Source organism: Micromys minutus (genome assembly GCF_963924665.1).
Source record: "Micromys minutus genome assembly, chromosome: 2".
NCBI classification, from domain to species: Eukaryota; Metazoa; Chordata; class Mammalia; order Rodentia; family Muridae; genus Micromys; species Micromys minutus.
Genome location: NC_137971.1, coordinates 23,042,827 through 23,063,990, shown reverse-complemented (window position 1 = coordinate 23,063,990; position 21,164 = coordinate 23,042,827). Strand labels below are relative to the sequence as shown.

The 21,164-nt window shown below is 42.2% G+C and overlaps 1 protein-coding gene across 1 annotated transcript in view; it reads left to right on the top strand.

Moving 5' to 3' along the window:
* EXOC6 (exocyst complex component 6) overlaps window positions 1-21,164 on the top strand; it is a 133,057-nt gene that overhangs the window by 88,110 nt on the left and 23,783 nt on the right. Inside the window, exon 20 of the mRNA XM_080911470.1 lies at window positions 9,806-9,879. Within this exon, the coding sequence (XP_080767596.1) occupies window positions 9,806-9,879 (74 nt within the window). The remainder of the gene's footprint in view (window positions 1-9,805; window positions 9,880-21,164) is intronic.

Genomic DNA, 21,164 nt, shown 5'->3' with positions numbered 1-21,164 from the left:
GTTCCTGCACATCTTGTAGGCAGGACACATGTTGAGTCAAAGGTTTTGTGGGAGGGTTGCTGTCATCGTCCCTGTGCTGGGAGGCCTTCGTGGCTTCAGGACGTGGCTACTTCTGCTGTTATCAACCGATGCAAAGAAGCCAAATAACAAGGAGGCCCAAGGGAGGACAGTTGACTCTTTCTTAGAAGGGAAACAAAATAGACATATTGGAGGTTGATAGAAAGAGGGACTGGGTGGGAGAGAGGAGGAAGGTGGGAGCAGGGCAGGGGGTGGGAAGATGTAGGTAGGGAGAACAGGGGAGAGAGAAGGGAAATAGGTATGTGAGGGATCTCTAGGATTCACCAGAGACCTGGGATGGGGGAGGCCCCAGGGGACCTAAGGGGGCAGCTCTAGCTGAGGGTGTCTCTGGCTTTCTTACCTCCCTTTAGAGGACTTATAGAAACATGTGGACTATGCCCTCATCCCAGGCATTGTCTCCCTGGCCTCTTGAGGATATTTTCTATCTTTAGTTATTCCTTTGGGCAGTTACTAAAGGCGCCATTTGAATCTTTCAGAGAAAACCAAGAAAGGAAATGCAATCTGGCATCCTGAGCAAGAGGGGCAAACCTCACTCTGTTGGGCTAGTCTCTGTTCCCAGAGATGTGTTAGGGAGGGAATCCTATTTTTTTTTTTTTTTTTTTTTTTGTCTCTGCCTTTTAAAGTTTACCATGCATGACCACTGTAATCATTACATTTTTCTTGTTTTTTTCCCCCTTTTTTGTAAGCTTACCTAGTTTCTGCCTCTGTGTGTGTGTGTGTGTTTGTCATGACATGCATGTAGCCACTGACCCCCTGTTACCGCTACTTAATACAGCGTCACATATTCAGTGCTGAATAAATATAAATTACTTTTGTGTTTATTTTACCACCTCCAGTGTTAAATTTTTTTTCAAAATGTATCTTTTTAATTTTAAACAGTAAATTTATAGTATAAGTAATAATGAACTCTCTTGTACTTTCTCTGGTAGAAAAAAAAATATACACTCTTATCCACTTGCAACTTTTAGGGATTGTTGATTGTATTAATCACATAAAAATGAAACTTTCTCTAATATTATAAGCACATTAAGGCAATTAAAAACAAGTTTTATCATGTTTTAAATAATCATGTTTAAGTCTAGGGGAGAGTAGTTTTAAAATATGAAGCCTATTTTCAGTGTTGTACATAATTGGGACAGGGAAAGAGGAACGGTAGAGAGGAAGAGTGGTTTGGCCAGATAAAGAAGGGGAGGCTAGAGTGCTTATGAGTTTGTGGCTGTCTAAGCATCATGGCGTTCTCGTGGGGGATAAAGAGGAAATGCAGGTCGTCTGATAAAGAGTCTTAGAAGTTAGTCACTGGGCTGTCCCAGCCAGTCATGATGCACAGACTCTGGCACTGGAGACAAGAGCCAACTACTGTCGTGCTGTGGCCCTACTGTGTGTTTGTCCAGCCCTACCCTGAGCATCCGGTTTGAACAGTCAACTGTATTTCATAGGATGTGTTTTCACGAGACACTTGTTGCTCTGTTGATGAATTATGTTGACCTGAAATTATTTGCTTTCTGAACTTCTCTTAAGTGAGAAGTTGTGTCGTAAGGCTAGAGTTACCACTGTAACTCTGTGTTGTTCTCACCAAAAAGATGACCCTATAAAGCTGTCTTTATATACATTAGAGAAAGTGTGACCTCTTCCAGTTGCACGGCTGTTCAAATGAGATACAAACTAGCTTTCTGTGCCTGCACCCTCCTGCCTCCTCATTTGGTCCTTTAAGAAGTAGACTGCTACTTGTGTGTATAAGAAGATACGCCACAAATTTCTGTGGCATATCTGCTTAGAGTCATGCACCAAAACTAAACTTTCATTCCAAGTTAATTCTATGAAAACTTCTCTTTATTTTCTTAGCATTCTACTCATTAATTTGTCTCTCTTCATTGCCATTGTCTGATGCTGTGGTCTCAGGACACCACTGTGGTCTCAGGACATCACTGTGGTCTCAGGACATCACTGTGGTCTCAGGACACCACTGTGGTCTCAGGACACCACTGTGGTCTCAGGACACCACTGTGGTCTCAGGACACCACTGTGGTCTCAGGACACCACTGTGGTCTCAGGACACCACTGTGGTCTCAGGACACCACTGTGGTCTCAGGACATCACTGTGGTCTCAGGACACCACTGTACTATGCAGTTAGGCTATCAAGCACACTGTTCTGTGTATTGTACTTTATAAGCAAAACCTAAACTGCAAGGCATGGTGGCACGTACCTATAATCCTGGCACTTGGAAGGCTGAGGCAGGATTGCCACAAGTTCAAGGCCATCTTGGGCTACATAGTGAAAGCTCCCCCAATGTTTTAAAAACAAACAACTACAAAGAAGCTTTCCTACTGGCTAGAATGTACTTTGAAATAATCAAAGCTATGGCATTCTAAAATCCAATTATGATGGGGCAGGGAAGCTGGCATAGTCTACAAGCACGAAGACCTTGCTGGCACCCATGGGGAAAGCTGGGCACGGTGGTACACGTCTTCAGTTCCTGCTAGAAACCAGAGATGGGTGCATCCTGCGGCTCATTTTGCAGCCACACTAGCAGAATCAGTGAACTCCAAGTTCCTTGAGAAACCATGTCTTGGAAAATAAAGTGGAAAATGTGTATATGACTGTGTATATGTGGGTGTGCATATATGTGCGTGCGTGCGTGCGTGCGTGTGTGTGTGTGTGTGTGTGTGTGTGTAAGGGAAACTCGTGGGAATTAGTTCAGTCTTCCCTCCATGCCCAGGGATCAGCCTCAAGTTGCCAGGCATGGTGACAAGTGCCTTTACCACTGAGCCCTCTCCAGTCTCACTGAAGCTTTTAAATCAAGACTTGATGGAATCTGTATCAAGGAAATTAACATTAATGTCACGGGAATTAAACTGGATCTGGAGAGAGGCTGAGAGCAGGGAGACGAGCTACAAGGCTTAGCTTTTTCCTTTTCAAAGATAAGTAGAACCTGATGTTACAAAGTGGAAATAGAAACTTGAGAAAACTGATTGCAGACATTTTGGAAGGGGGCATAGAAATGAGTGAATTAATTGAATGTTATTAGATTAAGATGACTAGAATTAGAGACTTACACAGTGAAGAGACCCACAGAATACATCATATAATTAAAGGAGAATGTGAAGGGAGAAGACAGGTGATGTTTAGGCACACAGGATAGATTAATGAAATTCTGTGCCCCTGTGGAAATGTTATGAAAAGTTGCATAGTGATGTGCTCATGGTGAAAAGTCTGTAAATGCTGATTTGTTGAAGAGAGAAGCAAATATTAAACCAGGACGCCTCTGCCTACAGGTTGCTATGGAGTTCTACCTTATAAAGAGTTAAGACCACCTAGTCACTTCAAATCCAGACATTTAACTCTTTAATGTAGACGTACCTGATGATTATTCCTTTCTGAAAACCTGATATATTGCAGAACTGTGGATATATGACCTTTTCCTGTTCTGAGCTAAACAGCCAGTATTTCTTTGTTTTCTTGTGGGATCAATTTCTCCTATTGGATCATTTTTTCTTTTGAACTTGTTCTAGTTCTTTTTCTTATGATCTTTTGCAACAGTTCTGAATCAAACCTGACTTTAAAATGTTCAGATCTAGGAATGTGGAACTGCCTACAGGCTCATGAAGAACTTCTGTGTGTTTGGAGTACTTTCCTCCCTCTTTTTAGTAGTCTTACTAGTAGCCCAGGCTGGCTCCCCTCTCAGTTCCAGTTTGGACTGTGCCATTTGATTATCAAGAAACCTCAGAATTTCCCCTACAACACAGGATTTAGAGTTTAGGATTTCCCAGATAATCCTACTAAGAATGAGAGGCCAGAAATTTTCAGGCAAATGGAGAGTGCAGAGCGTTGGGGCCATGTTAACTGATCTCCTCATACTTAGGAGGTAGTTGGCATTTAGAAGACACAGCGCTAAAGAAGATAGAACGATAGCATCCTTACCCGAGCGGGGAGTCAATAACCTCATTAACGAATATTAGAAACTGTTGAGTTCTGCAAAAGTAGTCGATACTTTGAGAAAACGAACACATTTAGATAAGGCGTCTCGTGAAGTGTCAAGCAGAGTCAGTACATGTCTGAGGTAGGAATGCTTGCTTATCTTGACTATAACCACAGTCCTGGGGTAACTCCGTGTTCAGAAAAGGAAGATAACTAGGAATGTGTGCGTGGGGATGCAGAGCTGCGTGCCTCTGAGAGCCGCATTGAACGGCTGAACCTCTTATAGAACAAGATTTATTTCTTCTTGACTGAGGCTGGTTTGCCATGCTTGTCCTAGGTGATGTTCTAAATCTGCACATATTGTCTGTTTCGTGCTTATTAGTGTGTGATGCCTGAGTCTAGGTACCTGCACATAGAAGTGTACTGAAGAAAAGTTATGTCCTCTTACTAAATTGTTAGAAAAGTGTCTCAGAAGCCCTTCACACTACTGACAAAATGCAAGAAATTACCAGAGCATCGCGGAACCAGATTGTACTCCATGTGTAAAATAAGCCAGAGCGCTGGCGCCTGCTTGTCCGAATTGAACATTGAACACAGGGCCTTGTGCTTGCTCGGCAAGGGCTCCGCCACTGAGCTGCGTTCCTGGCCTTTTCTTCTTTGAGACAGCACCTCACTAAATTGTCAGGCTAGCCTCAAACGTTAGACCTTTTGCCGAGATTACAGGTGTGCCAGCATGGTGGCCAGCCTGACATCAGATAAACACGCAGGCAGTTCACTGGATAAAGGCTTAACACACCCTAAAACTAGACAGAACGAAGCAAGCAAACAGAACCCACTAGTGGTGGAAATCTTTGTATATTTTAGTTTTTCCTAGTGGAGGCCATGGTCCTATGACCTGATTTTAACCTTGGTGCGAATCCTCTTATCCAAATAAGGGGATTGAGAGAAAGCCATGGGATGGCGTAAGCAGCCGACTTCAGTGTCAAGTTGAAAAGTTTCTGAATGTTGCTATGTTGTTTAGGTGCCAGATTTTTTTCACACTTAATAGCACTCCAAATGTTGATTGAGAGTACCTTGCTTAGGATTACTTCCTAGAAGAGGAGAAGACTTGATATCGTCACTCCGTGTCAAATGGGATGATAAATGTTGTTAGGGCTTTCATCCCTCTGCTGCCAACCACTTGTAATCTAATCAGCCAGAGACAAGGATGCTCACTCCCGACAAGCACCGCAGCTTCCGCTTTAGGAACCACTAGATGGTGCCATTAGTCACTCCTTATGCAGCCCAGACAGGTACTTGGCCTACCCAAAATTTGAGTTCACATCAGCTATTTTAGGTTCAGCTTTACCAAGAAATGTGCATCTGTGCACGCACATGTGTGCACACACACATAAGTAGTTTAAATGTAAAGACATGTTTTCATAAAATTTGGCCATTTTATTTAAAGAGAAAGGGAATAAGAACTGGGGTCAACAAGTTTACCTTCAAATTGTCCTCTGGTTGACATGCATGTGTATTCATCATACATGCACACACATAGACATACACATGTACTAATAATGAATGTAAAAATAAAGTCAGGTTAGGAGAAACAAATTTTATGTTTGGGTTGCGTATTTGTTTTATTTTTGTTTTGTAAGACAGGGTTTCTTTGCATAGCCCTGGCTGTCCTGGAACTCAATCTGTAGACCAAGCTGGTCTAGCACTTAAAGATCCCAAGTGTTGGCTGGTGTGCCATCACCTTCTAGTTTAAGGTTATGAAATGCGATATTTAGAATAGCCTTCTTAATTTTTTTAAAGCTTAGAAGCTATATTAAATGCTTTTGGAAGGCCAGAACCATTATATGTCCTTTTAAAACACCTTTACAGGCATGACTGGGGGGCAAAGATGGCTGCCGTAGAGAGCAAGCACTGACTGTTGTCATCACTAAATGATCCCGAGGGAGAGTGAGGGGACCCTCAAGTGTGACAGCCTGGCTGAGCCGAGGAGTTGCAATGCAGCAGGGGTTTCCAAGTGTTGTAGAATACATTAGAAATATGTCCCGATATGGTAGGACTTTATGTTTACACCACCCAGTAGCCACATGTGACTATTGAATTTAAATTAGTATGGAATTAAGTCTATCTGTACTATATTTAAAGACCATTTCCATCATCACAGGAGGTTCTATTGGACCACATTTTTCTAGAGCTAATCAACAAACTAGGTAATATGTTACCTACAGGTTGAATTTATTGCTTGTTCCTTTTCTCTCTGTTCACTTATTAGACTTTCCTCGAATGTTTATTGTTTAGGTGGGAGGAATTAGGAAAGAGTGTGATTCTTGCCATCGGGGGTTCATGGTTTCATGGGGGAACCCAGACAGATACAGTGGGAAGGCCGTGGAGTGGGCAGTGTGGTAGGATTCACACAGGAAGGTACAGAGAAAACATGGAGGAAGCAGCTTGCAATCTGCAGGGATAATGGGTGTCTTCCCCAGAAGGTGATGATTGAACTGAAGGGTAAGTAAGAGTTACACAGTGGAAGGAAGGATGCCCCAGGCAGGAGGATCAAAGGCATTATGAAGAGAGCCTGGTGTGTGCAGGGAAGCCCGGGCAGCCTTGTTTGGAAAGTGTTTAAGGAGAATCTTAAAAGACGAGCCCGGAGAAGTAGGCAACAGCTACTTGTAAACCTTAGTCTTGTTTTCCTGTTAGGGTGGACCATTAAAAATGCTAAACTTTGAAATTTCTGGGTAACAATTACATCTGACATAAGTCACACTGGAATAAGAGGAGAGTGGGGCAGCCAAGAGAGCAGATAGAAGTATTTAGTAAGCCAAGCAAGGTTTGACAGCTTGGGCTGAGAGAGATGGCCAAGACTCAGGAGAGACTGTAGGCCCACTGTGTTTGCGTTTTAAAGAAACAAATAAAGAAGTGTGAAGCTGCCAGTCAAATTGAGTAGCCTATTATTACAAATGTCCTCTGTGTTGTATTATTTGAGGTTGCTAAATCACCTTCCAGCTCTAAGAAACATTTCAGGAAAAAGCCTTGAAAGTTAAACCATCTTCTATTCCTAAGAAATATTAGAAAAAAAACCCCAGAGAGTTATAAACTGTTGGCATGTTCTATCTTTATCCGTTAAGTTTCTGTCAGAAAAGGAGACAGTCATGAGAGGATGGACACTTAGTCAGATTCTGGATCGATGGATCAAGCGCCAGGAAGCCCCGTTTAGCTGTGTGGTCCTGGGCATTTTCTATGTGAGAGAAGGAAGAGCCGACTGTGAGGACATTCGAAGTGGGCAGCTCTTGCTTGCAGATTTTACAGGCTGTCACCATGTATCCTGCTTGCCAAAGTCAGCTGTTATAACGACCAAAGCAGACGGCTTATGAGAAAGTGTTTTATGAACTGTAAAATGCTATACAAATTTATGATATTATAATTTCAACACCAAACTTTTGGGCTTCATACCAAGCCAGTGAACTTGTAACTGTCATGTCTTAAACAGGAATTGAAGGGGAAGAAAAATAACAGATTTTTTTTTTAAACTTCTGGTGCCAGGAGTCTTATCAGGGCCTTGTACACCCCAGAAAGTGGCTTCACCACTGACCGAGTGCTTTTAGAATAGAAAATTTCTGAAGTCAGAAACGGTGGCACACACCCATGACCCCCACACCAGGGGGCTGAAGCCGAAGGATCATGAGTTTGAGAACCAAGTAAATTACTATTGCAGGCATAATTGAAATCGGGCTGCTTTCTGTGCCTTATAGGTAAAAGTAATGTGATTTATAGGGCGTAGTGTGATCCTAGGCGTTTTTAAAATTAGAAGATGCTCTTTTTTTTTTTAAGGATTTTTATTTTGGGGAGTGTGCATAAGTATTTCCTCTGCATGTATGTATGCATGTGCACCGTGTACATGCTTGGTGCTACGGAGGTCAGAGGAGGGGTCAGACCCCTTCAGAGGAGGGGGTCAGACCCCTAGGATGTGAGTTTCAGATGATTGTGAAACACCATGTGAATGCTGTGAACTGAACCTTGGTCCTTTGCAAGAATGACAAGTGCTCCTAACCCATAGGCCATCTCTTCACCCTCTTAGAAGACCTTTATTCTTAAGAGGCTATTACAACCTACCGTTCTTCAATTAAAATCTAATAGGAATGGAGAAACTCCGTTTTCTGAGACAGTGAGGAGAGGTTGGGGTGCCACTTCCCATTGTGGAAATGGGAATCTATTATTCTGTCAAGTAGAAAGTGGCTAGATCTTACTATTAAAAACTGGTCTTCTGGTACTAGAGGGCCCAAGAAAGATGATTCAATCATCTCTTTCATATCTTTACCAGGACCCTAGCAGAGGACCAAGAAGCGTGTGTGTTGGGTGAGTGATGGCAGCTCTTGGTTAATTATATCCAAAAACTACACATCAACCGGATTTAACATCCATTAACTAGCCAGGGCCATCTGCACTGCAGTACACCCGGGTGTGGGAGGCCGAGGCTGGAGATCACTTGAACCCATAGATGTGAGCCCAGTATGGAAAATCAATAGCAGCACTATCTAGGGGGGAAATAGGAGGAGGAAGAGGGGGAGGAGGAGAAGGGAGGAGGAGGAAGAGGGGGAGGAAGAGGAAGAGGGGGAGGAGGAGAAGGGAGGAGGAGGAGAAAGAAAAAGAAGGAAGGAAGGAAAAGGGAAAAAGGAAAAAAGAAAGGAAAGGAAATAAGGCACATTCATGTGGGCAAGAAGGACAGGGAGCCAGAGACAGAGAGAGAGACAGAGACAGAGACAGAGAGAGACAGAGACAGACAGACTCGGGTGAGCCATGACTTGAGCCCTTGTGTGTATTGTGTTTGCCTTTCCTGTGAGCCTAGCCTGTAGTTGGTCAGCTGACAGAATAAACTAGACAGTTCTGAGTTTTTTAATACAAAGAGAGAAAAAAAGATTTCAGTGCTGTTCTAGAGAATTATGAAAAAATGGTAGTCTATTTAAAACATTAAAAGAGAGACTAATACATTCCAGCTTTTCTAAATTCCCTGCGTTCTGTCTCGTAGCTTTTAACCTCAATCCTCACTCCTTGTTCTCGTCCTCACCTCTTATCATTATTCCTTGGTTTCTTGAGCTGGTAAGTCAGCTGGCCATTCCCTCCCTTCCCTTTTCTTCTTCTCTTTTTCAAGAACTACTGGATTATTGTGAGTTCTCCTGCTTCAGCCCCTCAGCAGTTAGGCTGTTAGGATTAAAATTCTTAAAGTACAAAAATTACTGAAAAATATCTTGAATTTAAAAAAAATCTTAAGATGTTCTTTCACTTGGGAAAGACAGTGACTAAGCGGCACGCGCAGATGTCCTTGAGTTCATCCTGACATTGCTACTGAGACTTACCTGTGATGTGCATGTGAACCTGACTTCTTACCGTGGGATCTGCCTCTCCTTGTTGTTAGCTAGACGTGAGATTCTAGTGTCCGCTGTCAGGAAGCAGATGTTTTGAAATGCATTGACACCTATGGAACTGGTAGTTCACCTAAGGCCACAAGAGTCAAAAAGTTTATTTTGATTGACGTATATTACTACTCCTAAATGCTGTATAAGATAACCCTTCTACATTACTTTGGTTACAGGTTGAATGGCAGGCTAGAAGTTTAAAATTATTAGAATAGTTGTGGTAGTGGGTATGGAGAACATACTCAGTCGAAATTGAAAGTTTTAAGTGGTCTGCGTTTGAAGTGGTTTTTGTATACATATTATCGTATGTTTGTAACAAGTAGAAATGTAGCGGTTGTAGATTTATCTATTTTTCAATCTTGTTCTAATTCCTTTCTTATTTTCTAAAATTTTAAACGTTAGTGTTTGCCAGCTCTGAGCCGGTGCCAGGATTCCAAGGGGACACCCTGCAGCTGGCCTTCATCGACCTCAGGCAGGTAAGATGGGATGATGCTCTCCACTCACTGTCTCTCTTGCCTTTTATTATTTTATTCTTAATGGAACCAGAATGCTTGTTTGCTGGGAGAAACACGTCTTCAGAAGATGCTTTCTTTGATAGCTGGGTACTTGGCAGACTCTGAATTTGTGTTCATATGGTGTCTCTATGAATTTCCACAATGAGGGTTTAATTTATTCATTTCTTGGAAATATTTTTAATAATTTCATGGTCATACATAAAAATCAGTAATAGTAGCATTATTGTTACAACAAATTAAATGCAAATTAATTATTACTAATATTTTATTAATGGTAATGTTTGCAAATTTTGAATATCACCAGAAAAAATGTTTTAAAAAATTATTTGTTCTTATATATTTTTTCTCTGGTAATGTTCTAAGTCTAATAACAAATGTGAACTCTTCTTTCTGCCTCTTATTCAGTTTTCAATGTTGACATTTCTGGCCTGTTGTGCCCTTATTTTCTTTCCTTTTTCTATCTCCTTTGTGTTTTTTCTCCTCAGTCCTCTCTTCCTCTTTCCTCTCCCTTTTCTTTTTCTCTCTTAATCCTAGGATTAAAGAGTTTAGTAAGGCTGGGGAGTCAGAGGGTGTGGAGGCAGGGAGACCCCTTAGAGGGTTCAGGAGTGCTGGATTGACAGACCGCTGTCCTTTCAGGAACATGTGGAGACTGAACTAAACAAAGGCACTGTGCTAGTGCCTTAGCAGTGCCATTGGGGGCTGGGGTGTCCGGTGGTGAATGAAGCTCCACCCTTGTTATGAACAGGCCCTGACCATACTGATGTTTGCAGCAAGACATCTGAGCATTTAAGGCTGTGGTTTCAACTACTGTTTGGAGTTGGAGATCTTTTTGCTGTTCTTGTACCGTCAGTGTAGCAAGTGCATGTTGATGCCCGTGCTTTCATTATTTGGTAAGCATGACTTAGGTAGATACGAAATAGTGTGAGGTAATTACGTGCTGTGGAGTTTAAGGGTTCTTGGGAGAAGACAGGCACTTGCCTAAGACTGTGAGTCCTGTGGAAGAGAGCACCTCTTCAGTCAGGGTTACAAGGACACCAAGAAGGCACTTTCTCTAGAGCACTAACTTTCGCTGCAGATGGTCGATATTGTGCTAAGAACCATCTTAGGGCAGCGTGACTCTGTAGACAGCTGTGCTAACTTGGAAAGGGTAGCAGAGAACCAGGAAGTTAGGCTCAGCTTCTGCTCCCATGGACTATTGCAGTAGGTTCTTTGGAAGGACTTCTGTTGTTATATCTGTTCTCTGAGGAAGATGATCTAATATAGAAAGCAGAGTATGTAGCAAGTTGGAAATAGGTCTCACTGTGTGTCTGTTTCTCTGGAAGGTTAAGACCACTTCTTTACTAGGTAAGCTTCTGTGTTGGAAGGACATGAATGTTCTCCAACCCAGAGGACATGGCCCAACGGTAAGTCCCCTAAATGTGAGTAATCTGTTCACAGAGATTTTGTTTCATCTGAATTTAGGTGGGGTTAACTAGTTTAAATATTAACTAGTCTATAGGATCATGAATAAGACCACATAGCTTATGGAACTGAAGATAGTTTGTCCCTAAGGGGATGAGGATGGACCTTAGCTGATAGCTAAGGTCCTAGGTTTAAGGAATAAACAACAGCGAGGAGCCGAGGTGATCTCGTCCTTAACCAGAGCCTGGCTCAGCAGCAAACACTACAAACCCTCTACAAACCAAGCCACCACTAACAAAAACAGGCCTCTCCTGTCACTGCCCAGCACACTGCCCTCTGCACCGTATTAAGCAAACTTTCTTCTTTTATTTGTTTTTGACCCCAGTTACCTCCTTCTTTCAAAGAGTCATTTTTGATATCATAGAAGACCACTTTCTAAGTCATGTAGCCCTTGGGGATTGCATTACTAAAGTATAGTTACAAATATTGAATATCACGAGTCATACTGAGAGATGTTCTGGTGGATTTAGGTACCTACTATGAAAATGCGTCATCACAAAAGCTTATGTTTAGAGAATTGCTAAGCCGCCCTCTCTCCAGGGATAGCTGTAAAGCAGGAAACATCACAGAACCACTTGGTACTCAGTGTGCAGTAGGAGAGGCGAGTGGAAGGAAACTCCAGTGGACTAGTTTATCTTGTTGATTTTTCCTTAGTCTTGTTGAAATTTAGTGACTCACCATTCCTATACTTTTATACCTTATACCCTAAAATTTCTCTTCTTCTTTTATTTATTTATTTTTTTTGAAACAACTAATTCTTGCTTTTGGCTTCTATGTGACTTTCAGTTAAAATTTATGAGTTCAGTGGCTTAGATTTAATCAATTCAAAAAAGTAGTTGTATTTCACTGTATTTGCTCTTAAAATTAATTCACAAAAATTAATTTGCAATCACACTATAAAATGGATGGGGATTGGCAAAAGCCCAAACTTGATCCTGAAAATGAAGGTCTTCCATGAGGTACCCATGTTCATCCTGCCCTGGGATGCTGATTATTAAAATACAGATGCCTTAAAGTCCCGATAGTGTTTTTATGTATGACTTCACAAATAAGTAGTATAGTATTTTACATTTTTGTGAAGGAGTTTGTCACCAAACACAAAGAGGTACAAGGCCCTTTGTTTACATTTTAGTTGAATTTCTACACTTCTTCTTTTCCCCCTCTGGTCTGTGATCCATTTCTGTCTTAATAGGGTGGCTGACAGTTCTTTTCAAGTGTACTTAGATAGGCAAGGAGCTCTTTTCATAGTGTGTATAAGGGGTCGTGCTTCTGGATTTTAGCTTGAATTCGATACTGCTTCATGAATTGCTGGGTATGAAAGATTAGGAAGTAGGTCCAATGGTCACGTTTTACCTGCCCACCCGGACTTTGCCCTGAGGTCAAACTCCTGATCTTTGCTGCACTGAGTCGAGGAGCTGATGACAAGTGGGAGTTGATGCAGAAGGAAAGTTAAAGGGAATCAAAGCTGAGGGCAGGAGAGCAGGGCTCAGTGAGAGGCACAGTTAAGAGACAGCGTCAAGGCCTCCACTAAGGAAAAGGAAATAGCTGACCTGCAAGTGAAAAGACTTTATCATCCTGCCAATCACAGGCTTGCTAATGGAAGCCAGTTATCTCAACAACATCTTAAGACCCACAAGCCTAACAGGCAATGTGGGATTAGTGGTCCTGGCGCTGCCATGGGGGTGTGCGGGCCCAGTCTTAAACAAGCCATTTAAACACAATTTGTACATGTAGTTTTCTTACAAATAAAAGTTGTCATCTTCCTGTCTGAAATTAAGACACAGGATGAGAGGCATTTTGTATGCTTATGGATTTTACCTTTTTTCTTTTTTAAATTTCAGAGGCCACTTAAAAAAAAAAATCAAGTGGACTTGAATATGTGACATTCTTTTGACAATATGCAAAAGCTTCAAGATTTGAAAGCCACTTTACTGTATGATTGTGTGTTTAATACATAGTACTAAGTGGTAACCTATTCTTAGTAGAGTAGCAATATTTTACTAAATATCACTGGAAAATGTAGTACCTCATACAAGGTAGTTAAGACTATATTTTAATAAAAAAAACTTTAAAATTTTCCCACTTTGATAAAAACGTTTAAAATGTTCTGCACACACTTCTCATAGTTAAGTATCCTTGGCTCCCCTGACCCCAGAATTAAATCTTGTTTAATGAGTGCCGTATAGCTTTGTGTTAGCTTCCTTTGATGTTTTGAATCTCCTTTAGGTAATACGTGCAGTTTTAAATTGGTTGGAAGGCAGAGCAGGAAGATGGAGTTGTAGCTAATAAAACAATCTCTCGCCTCAAAAAATGCCTTCGAGCAGTATTTCCCAAAGTGTCTTCCTGGGAACGCTGGTTTCTTATGATGAAAAAATACTTCTTCAAAAAAGATTTCCCAGCTGGGAGTAGAACTCGGTTGTAGAACATTTGCCTTGGTTGGCCCAGGCCCTAGGCTGAGTACCAGCACTGGGAAAGACATACTTCCAGCCCACATAAGCTCAGGAGGCACAAGAAACACTGTATCCTGTAATTACTCCTTCAGAGACTAGCTTTTTCATTAGAATTTTAAAGATAAAAATTCTACAGCAGCCTGGCATTTTCTAAGCATATCACAGAACGTTTGCCTTGCTCATTTTGGGATGTATTATGTCTTTCTTTGATCGGTGCCAGCATATTTTTAAACTAGTGAGTTTGACAGAAATATGAACTAGATTTATTGTTTCATACAACTAAACGAGCTGCTATGATGCCAGACCCCGAGCTCTCAGAACTTTGGAGCCCCCACAAGAACACAGGCTGTCTCGTTCTTTTTGTTGCCACCACAGCTAGATGGGAAAGCCTTGTTGCCGAGTGTCCACCATCACATTCCTAGGTTGCAGCACACAGACAAGTCAGGCTGAAACTGAGCTGGCAGCCTCCTCCCTGCTGGCTACATTCTTAGTGCCTGAAGGTGCCAAGCCCGTAGGCTATTGGGAAAGAAAGCTTCTCAACTGGTTTCCCCATCTATGAACCCTCTGAGCTACAGCAGCAGCCTCCAGGTGGGGCCGGGGACCACTTCATGTTGCTTTTCCAGAGGACCTGGGTTTAATTCCCAGTACCTACATGGCTGTTCACGTATAACTCCAGTTTTGTGGGTCTCATGCCCTCTCATGGCCTCTGTAGATAGCTAAGGATTATATTTTAATCACACACATACAAAAAAAAACTTTAAAATTTTCATTTTGATGAAAACATTAAAAATTTCCAGCCTGTATGGCTTCTGAGCAAGAATGCCTGCGGCTTATCCCTATTTTCAGAAAAGGGTATCTGACCCCTGAAACTTTTTATTAGTTTAAAATATTTTCCTGTCATTATCTTTTTTTTGTCTTTCTCTAAGGCCAGCCTAGATATTTTTATTTACTTTTTTATACATTGTTTTTATTGGATATTCTCTGCATTTACATTTCAGATGTTATCCCTTTCCCCCAATCGAATCCTCCCTTTGCTTTCATGAAGGTGCTCCCTCTCCCAGCCTCGCTCTCCCACCTCAGCACCTTGGTGTTCCCCTACACTGGGAAAACGAGCTTTCACTGGACCAAAGGCCTCTCCTCCCATTGATGCCAGACAATGCTGTTCTCTGCTGCATATGCACCTGGGGCCATGGTTCTCTCAGTGTGAACTCATTGGTTGGTGTTTTAGTCCCTGGGAGCTGTGGTGGGTTTGGTTAGTTGATAATTTTGTTTTTCCCATGGGGTTGCAGACCCTTTCAGCTTCTTCAGTTCTTTCTCTAGCTTCTTCATTATCAAATGTGTGGTTCTGTACTATTAGTCAGATCCACCATTTTATTCTCTAAGTACATTCTAGGCCATAATGATTACAATTTTCTTTTTTCCTCTAGGATTAGGTCCTGTTTTCAGATACTTGGTTTGGGGCAACAAGGAAAAAGGACTAGGTATTACTTTGAACCAAGCTTCAAGGGATTTCAGAGGGAATATGAATCGTGTAAAAATATATCTTTCTTTGTAATTTTACTAGTATTGGTCTTTTGACTGAATACATGTATGTGCACCGCATACATGCCTGGTGCCCACCAAGGCCAGAAGAGGGCATTGAGTCCCCGAAACTGGACTCAAGATGGTTGTGAGTTGCCATGCAGGTTCTGGGAATCAAACCCAGGTCCTCGGGAAGAACAACTGATGCTTTTAACCTCTGAGCCGCCTCACCAGACCCTAACAGCATCTTTTCAGACTTATGCCATTAAGTTGTCTTAGTTAAGGTTCCTGTTACTATGATAAAGCACCATGAGCAAAGGCAGCTTGGGGAGGAAAGTATTTTCTTTACACTTCACATCACAGTCCATCACTGAAGGAAGTCAAGGCAGGAACTCAAACAGGGCAGGAACCTGGAGGGCGGAGCTGTTACTGAGGCCAGGAAAGGATGCTGCTCACTGGCTTGCTCCTCATGGCTTTTTCAGCATGCTTTCCCATAGCACCCAGGATCACCAGCCCAGGGGTGACAGCACCCACAGTGAGCTGGGCCCTCCTGTGTCAATCATTAGTCAGGACAGTACACTAGGCTTGCCCACCTGGTGGGGGCATTTTCTCAATGACTTTAGCCTGTGTAAAGTCTCATAAATTTAGGCAGCACACAAATACAGCATATATCCAGGAAAATCATTGTGACTTTTTCATGTCATGAATGAAGGCTTGACCCTGCTCCTCACTCACTGTGCCTCTTGGCAGTTGGGACCCTTCCCTCTCAAACCAGTGTCATTTCTGATGCTACCTACCTTTAGCCTGATTTTGAACTTTGTATGTGTGAGACTGTATGAAGTCACTTTTTGATTCTCTCCGTCAGTGTTGTGTGTGTAGAGTACATGCATGTTGTCATGTGCAGCTGTGGTTTATTCATTCCCGTCGCTGTTCAGTTTGGCTTTGTACAAGGACATCTACCAATCCATACATTCTGTTATCGGCAGGCTGTGGATTGGTTCCATGCTTGCTTTCATAAATCGTACAGACAGACCTGTTGTTTTGTAGGCCTTGCAGTGCACATGTGCACACATTTCCGTGGAAATTTGTCTAGAAGTCACTGAGCCAGGAGTGTGCAGATGTGGACAGTTGTAGTGGGGACTGGACAGAAGTTTTCTTAAGCAGTTGTGCTAGCTGGTGCTCCAGCCAGTGGCACAGAAGTCGCTCACTTATTGTCTGCTGCTTCCTTTTTAACCACTCCCAGGACTGCACAGATATGCTACCAGATTCTTCCTGAAGCCAGCATTATTTTGATATGGTGCTGGCTAGTTTTATGTCAACTTAACTCAAGCTGGTGTCATCCAAGGAGGAAACCCTAAATGAGAAAATACCTCCATAAAATCAGGCTACACACAAGCCTATAGAGCATTTCTTAGTGATTAATATGAGAGGGTTCTGTCCATTGTGGGCGGTGCCATCCCCTGGGCTGGTGGTGCTGGATTCTATAAGAAATCCATGAAAAACAGGCCACTAACAGCACCCCATGGCCTCCACATCAGCTCCTACCTCCAGGTTCCTGCCTTGTTTGAGTTCCTGCCCTGACTACCTTTGATGATGAACTGTGATATGGGAATATAAGGAACTTGCTCTTTGTTACCGTGTTTCATTATAGCAATAGAAACCCTAACTAAGACAGATACCAAAATTAGGTGAGGACATAACAAAAAAGAAAAGAAACTGTAGACTAGTTTTCCTGATAAACATAGATCTAAATTTTTCCAATATAATGTTTGAAAATTGAATTTAAACACACATTATTAAGATCAGATACCATGAACAAAATAGTTTTCTTCCAGGGATGCAGCATTGGTCCACCATTAATAAATGTATAATATAGCATATACACAAACTCAAGGACAGGAAGCATATGAGCATTTCAATCATTAAAGAAAAAGCCGTTAACAAAGTTTAACATCCTCTGAGTTCAAGGCTAGCCTGATCTATAGTCTACAGAGTAAGTTTCAGAACAGCCAGGACTACACAGAGAAACCTGACTCAAAAAAATAAAAAACGAACAAACAAAAAGCCTGAATAAACTAGGACAAGAAAGAACATACTTCAACGTAATAAAGGCTATTTATTATACACTTACAGCCAAACTTATACTAAATGGGAAAACTTGGTGTATGTATGTCTCCTAATATTTAAAGTTTAATTCTCCCTAAAATCTAAAGTCCCCTAAAAAAGGATGCCCACTCTTTCCACTCAGTTTGCTGCTTGACGTTCTAGCCAGAATGATAAGCAAGAGGAAGAAATAAATCAAAGACGCCATTGCTTTTGTTTGCAGATGACATTCTATACTTAAGGCTCTATCAGAAAACTCTTAGCCTTGATAAATGCTCTCAGGGAAGTAGCATAATATAAAATCGACATACGGAGTAGCATTGTAGCTTTTTATATCCCAGCAGTCAGCTTGCCAGACGAAAGGCCAGAAGGACGGGCAGGAGACTGGGGTGGGGAGACCCAGGACAACAAACATACCCATCTGAAGCATAAACTAAAGAGGTAGCAGACTTCTGCAGTGAAGACGTAAGATACTGAAGAAACTGAAAAGCGGATACAGAGGCCTTCCATACTCATGGGTGGGCAGAATTAATTTTATGAAAATATTGCCAAAATGATTAGAAATACCAAATATTCTGCATGAAAATAGAGAACAATTCTAAAATTATATGGAAGCACCAAGAATCCTTCAAAATGCCATGATTAATCTTTAGTGGAAAGAGCAGTGCGGGAGATATGCCAGTACCTAATCTCAGAGTACGACATGTCACAGACACAGAACGAGACAGCATAGCGTTGGCACAGAAACATGTGGTGTAGACCAGCAGGAGAGAAAAGAGAATTCAGAGACAAACCCACATAGCCACAGCCACCAGAATTTTCACAAGGGTCAAAAGAGCAACCTCTGAAGAGAAGGTACCTGCTTTAACAAATGGTGTTGGGAAAACTGGATTTCTTCATGTCTACAAATGAACCAGATCTATATTGCACACGTGTGCATGGTGAGTGTGCTGTTAGAGGAAGCGTGGATGAAACTGAACATGGGGACATAGGTAAGGACTCTCAGGAAAGGATTCCAAAGCACAGGAAGTAATCGCAAGACCTGACAAGTGGGATTGCAGGAGACTGCAGAGCTTCTGCACAGCCAGGGAAGAGCCACCACAAGGAAGAGCTACTTCACATGCTGGGGCAGTGTTTGCCAGTTACACGTCAGTGAGTAAGGACATAGAGAGATAAAGAGCTTCAAATATCAAGCACCAAGGACTGATAAGGTGACCCAGCACATAAAGGCACTTGCCAAAGAAGCTTGTTGAGTTTGATCGTTAGAACCTGCATAAAGGTGGAAGGAGAGTACACACACACACACACACACACACACACACACACACACACACACGCTTACAACAAAAAACTAAAATTGTCCAGTCAGCAAATTGGAATACTGAATTTTATAAACAGTTCTTCAGTAAAAACAGAACAAAACAAATAGCAAGTAAATATTTAAAACATTCAATAACCTTAACCATCAGATCAGGGGCTCTCAGCCTTCCTAATGCTGTGACACCTTAATACCGTTTCTCATGCTGTGCTGACCCCAACCATAACATTATTTTGTGGCAACTTCATAGCTGTAATGTTGTTACTGTTATGAATCATAATGGAAATACCTGATATCCTGGATATCTGATTGATATGCAACGTCCATGAAAGGGTTGTTTGACTCCCCACGGGGGCCGTGATCCGCAGGTTGAGAACCACTGCATTAGAACACTAAATTAAAACTGCTTAAAGAAGTGCCCTGTCCCCCTGGGAGCTCAGAGAGCCTGCGTGGGACTGGCTGGGCCCTCCGCACCTATGTTCCAGTTGCATAGCTTGGTCTTCATGTGAGATTCTAACAGGAAGCAGGGGCTGTCTCCGACTCTGTTGCCTGCCTCTGGGACCCTACCCCTCTGGACCGCCTCTTCTAGCCTCAGTAGGAGCAGTCCTGCTGCAGCTTGACATGTCAAGACTGACTGATGCCCATGGGAGGCCTCCCCCTTTCCTGAAGAGAAAGGGGGGAGGAGTGTAGGGGGGGGTCTGGGAGGAGAGGAAAGTGAGGAAACTGTGGTCGGATGTAAACTAATTCATCATACATGCTTCTAAAAATACTGAAGATTTTTTTAAAAGATTCTTTTACACCTCAACAAGAGTGGCTAGCATCGAGAAGGCAAAGGGCAACGAATGCTGACAGGAATTAGGTAAAAGGGGAAGCTGTACACGTTGCTGGCGGGCATGTAACTGGCATAGCTGCCGTGGGAAGCTCACAAAAGTAAACACAGAGCTGCCATGAGCTACTCCGTGCTGTATACCGAAGAGCTCCTCGGGTGCACAGCACAGACAGACCTGCACATCCGTGGTCACTGCACTGCAAACAGGGGCCGGGAATGGAGCCAGCCTAGACACCTATTAATAATGGAGGAAATTGTATTATATATAAATATGTATCATGTTCATAAAGAGAAATAAAATCAGATTTCCAAGAAAATAGATTAAATTAAATATATCAAGCAAAATAAACTTACTTCCGAAAGATAAATGCTACATGTTTTCTTTCATATGTGTAAGGGGGTGGTGATCATGGAACTAGAAAGGGGATGAAATGGGTGATGGGATCAGAAGGGTAATGGGATACATGTGGTGTGAAAGCTGAGGCACGGTCTACAGAGGAAGGAAGGAAGCCAGGGGGTAAAGGGTGAGGTAGGAGATGCAGAAGGAAAAGAATAATGACCCATATGTGTGCAGATGACAAATACGACTATTGCTTTGCATGCTAACATGAAAGGGTTAATTCTGGAAAAGTGATGAACAGGGACTGAATACAAAGTGCACATAAAGCAACATTCTGGAATTGTGGTTTGGGAAATGAATTGTGAAGACCAGAACGGTGGTCAAAGCAGTGCCAGAACCCTGAAGGTGTACCTCAGCTTCACTGGGTTAGCATGTTAGAGGCTTGGGCAGACCTAGCTGCTCTCTGACAAGCTCATTTGGATGCAAATGTCTCAGTGTGCTTTGTAGCAATGTTTTATGTGGCACAATTTGAAGACAGACTAACTAAACCACTATTACATCGCATCCGGTCTCTAGAACTTTCTCTTACACTGGGGGTCACAGTGTTGGGCCTGGTGCACACACCTCTTAGTTCCAGCACTCTGAGGCCGAGGCCAGCAGATCTCTGAGGCCAGCCTAATAGTTCTAGGACATCCAGAGCTATGTAGAGATCCTGTCTTAAACAAAGAAAAGAAAACACAGGCATCCAGTTATAATTGTAACCAGATGTGTTTTTAAACCGATAGGTGAGCTCTTCACTTATTAAAGTGCAAATCATACAAAAAGGATGAGAATTTTTTTCAAAGACAGTTTGTTGAACTTCCTTTTTTAAGCATTCAGATGATTTTACCATAGACGGTGATTGCTAGAGGATTAATGCCGCTCAGGAGTGTAACCCAGTCAGGCAGCTACACAAGACCTCGTTTCTAAGAACCGTGAATTGGCAACGCAAGATTGCTTGTGAAGAAGGAAGAGATTTAAGCGGGAAATTAAAATCCAAGTTCATGTACCCTTCAAGTCCCCACAGATGTCAGATTCTTCCCTGAGTCACTAGACTGTCGCTATTAAACTAGTTACGCATGCTCGGAGAGAAACGAAGAATATCTTCATTAGTGTGTATTTTCCCATACTAATATTCTTCATATATAAATTATAAATGAAATGGAAAAAGTGGTTAGGATAGCT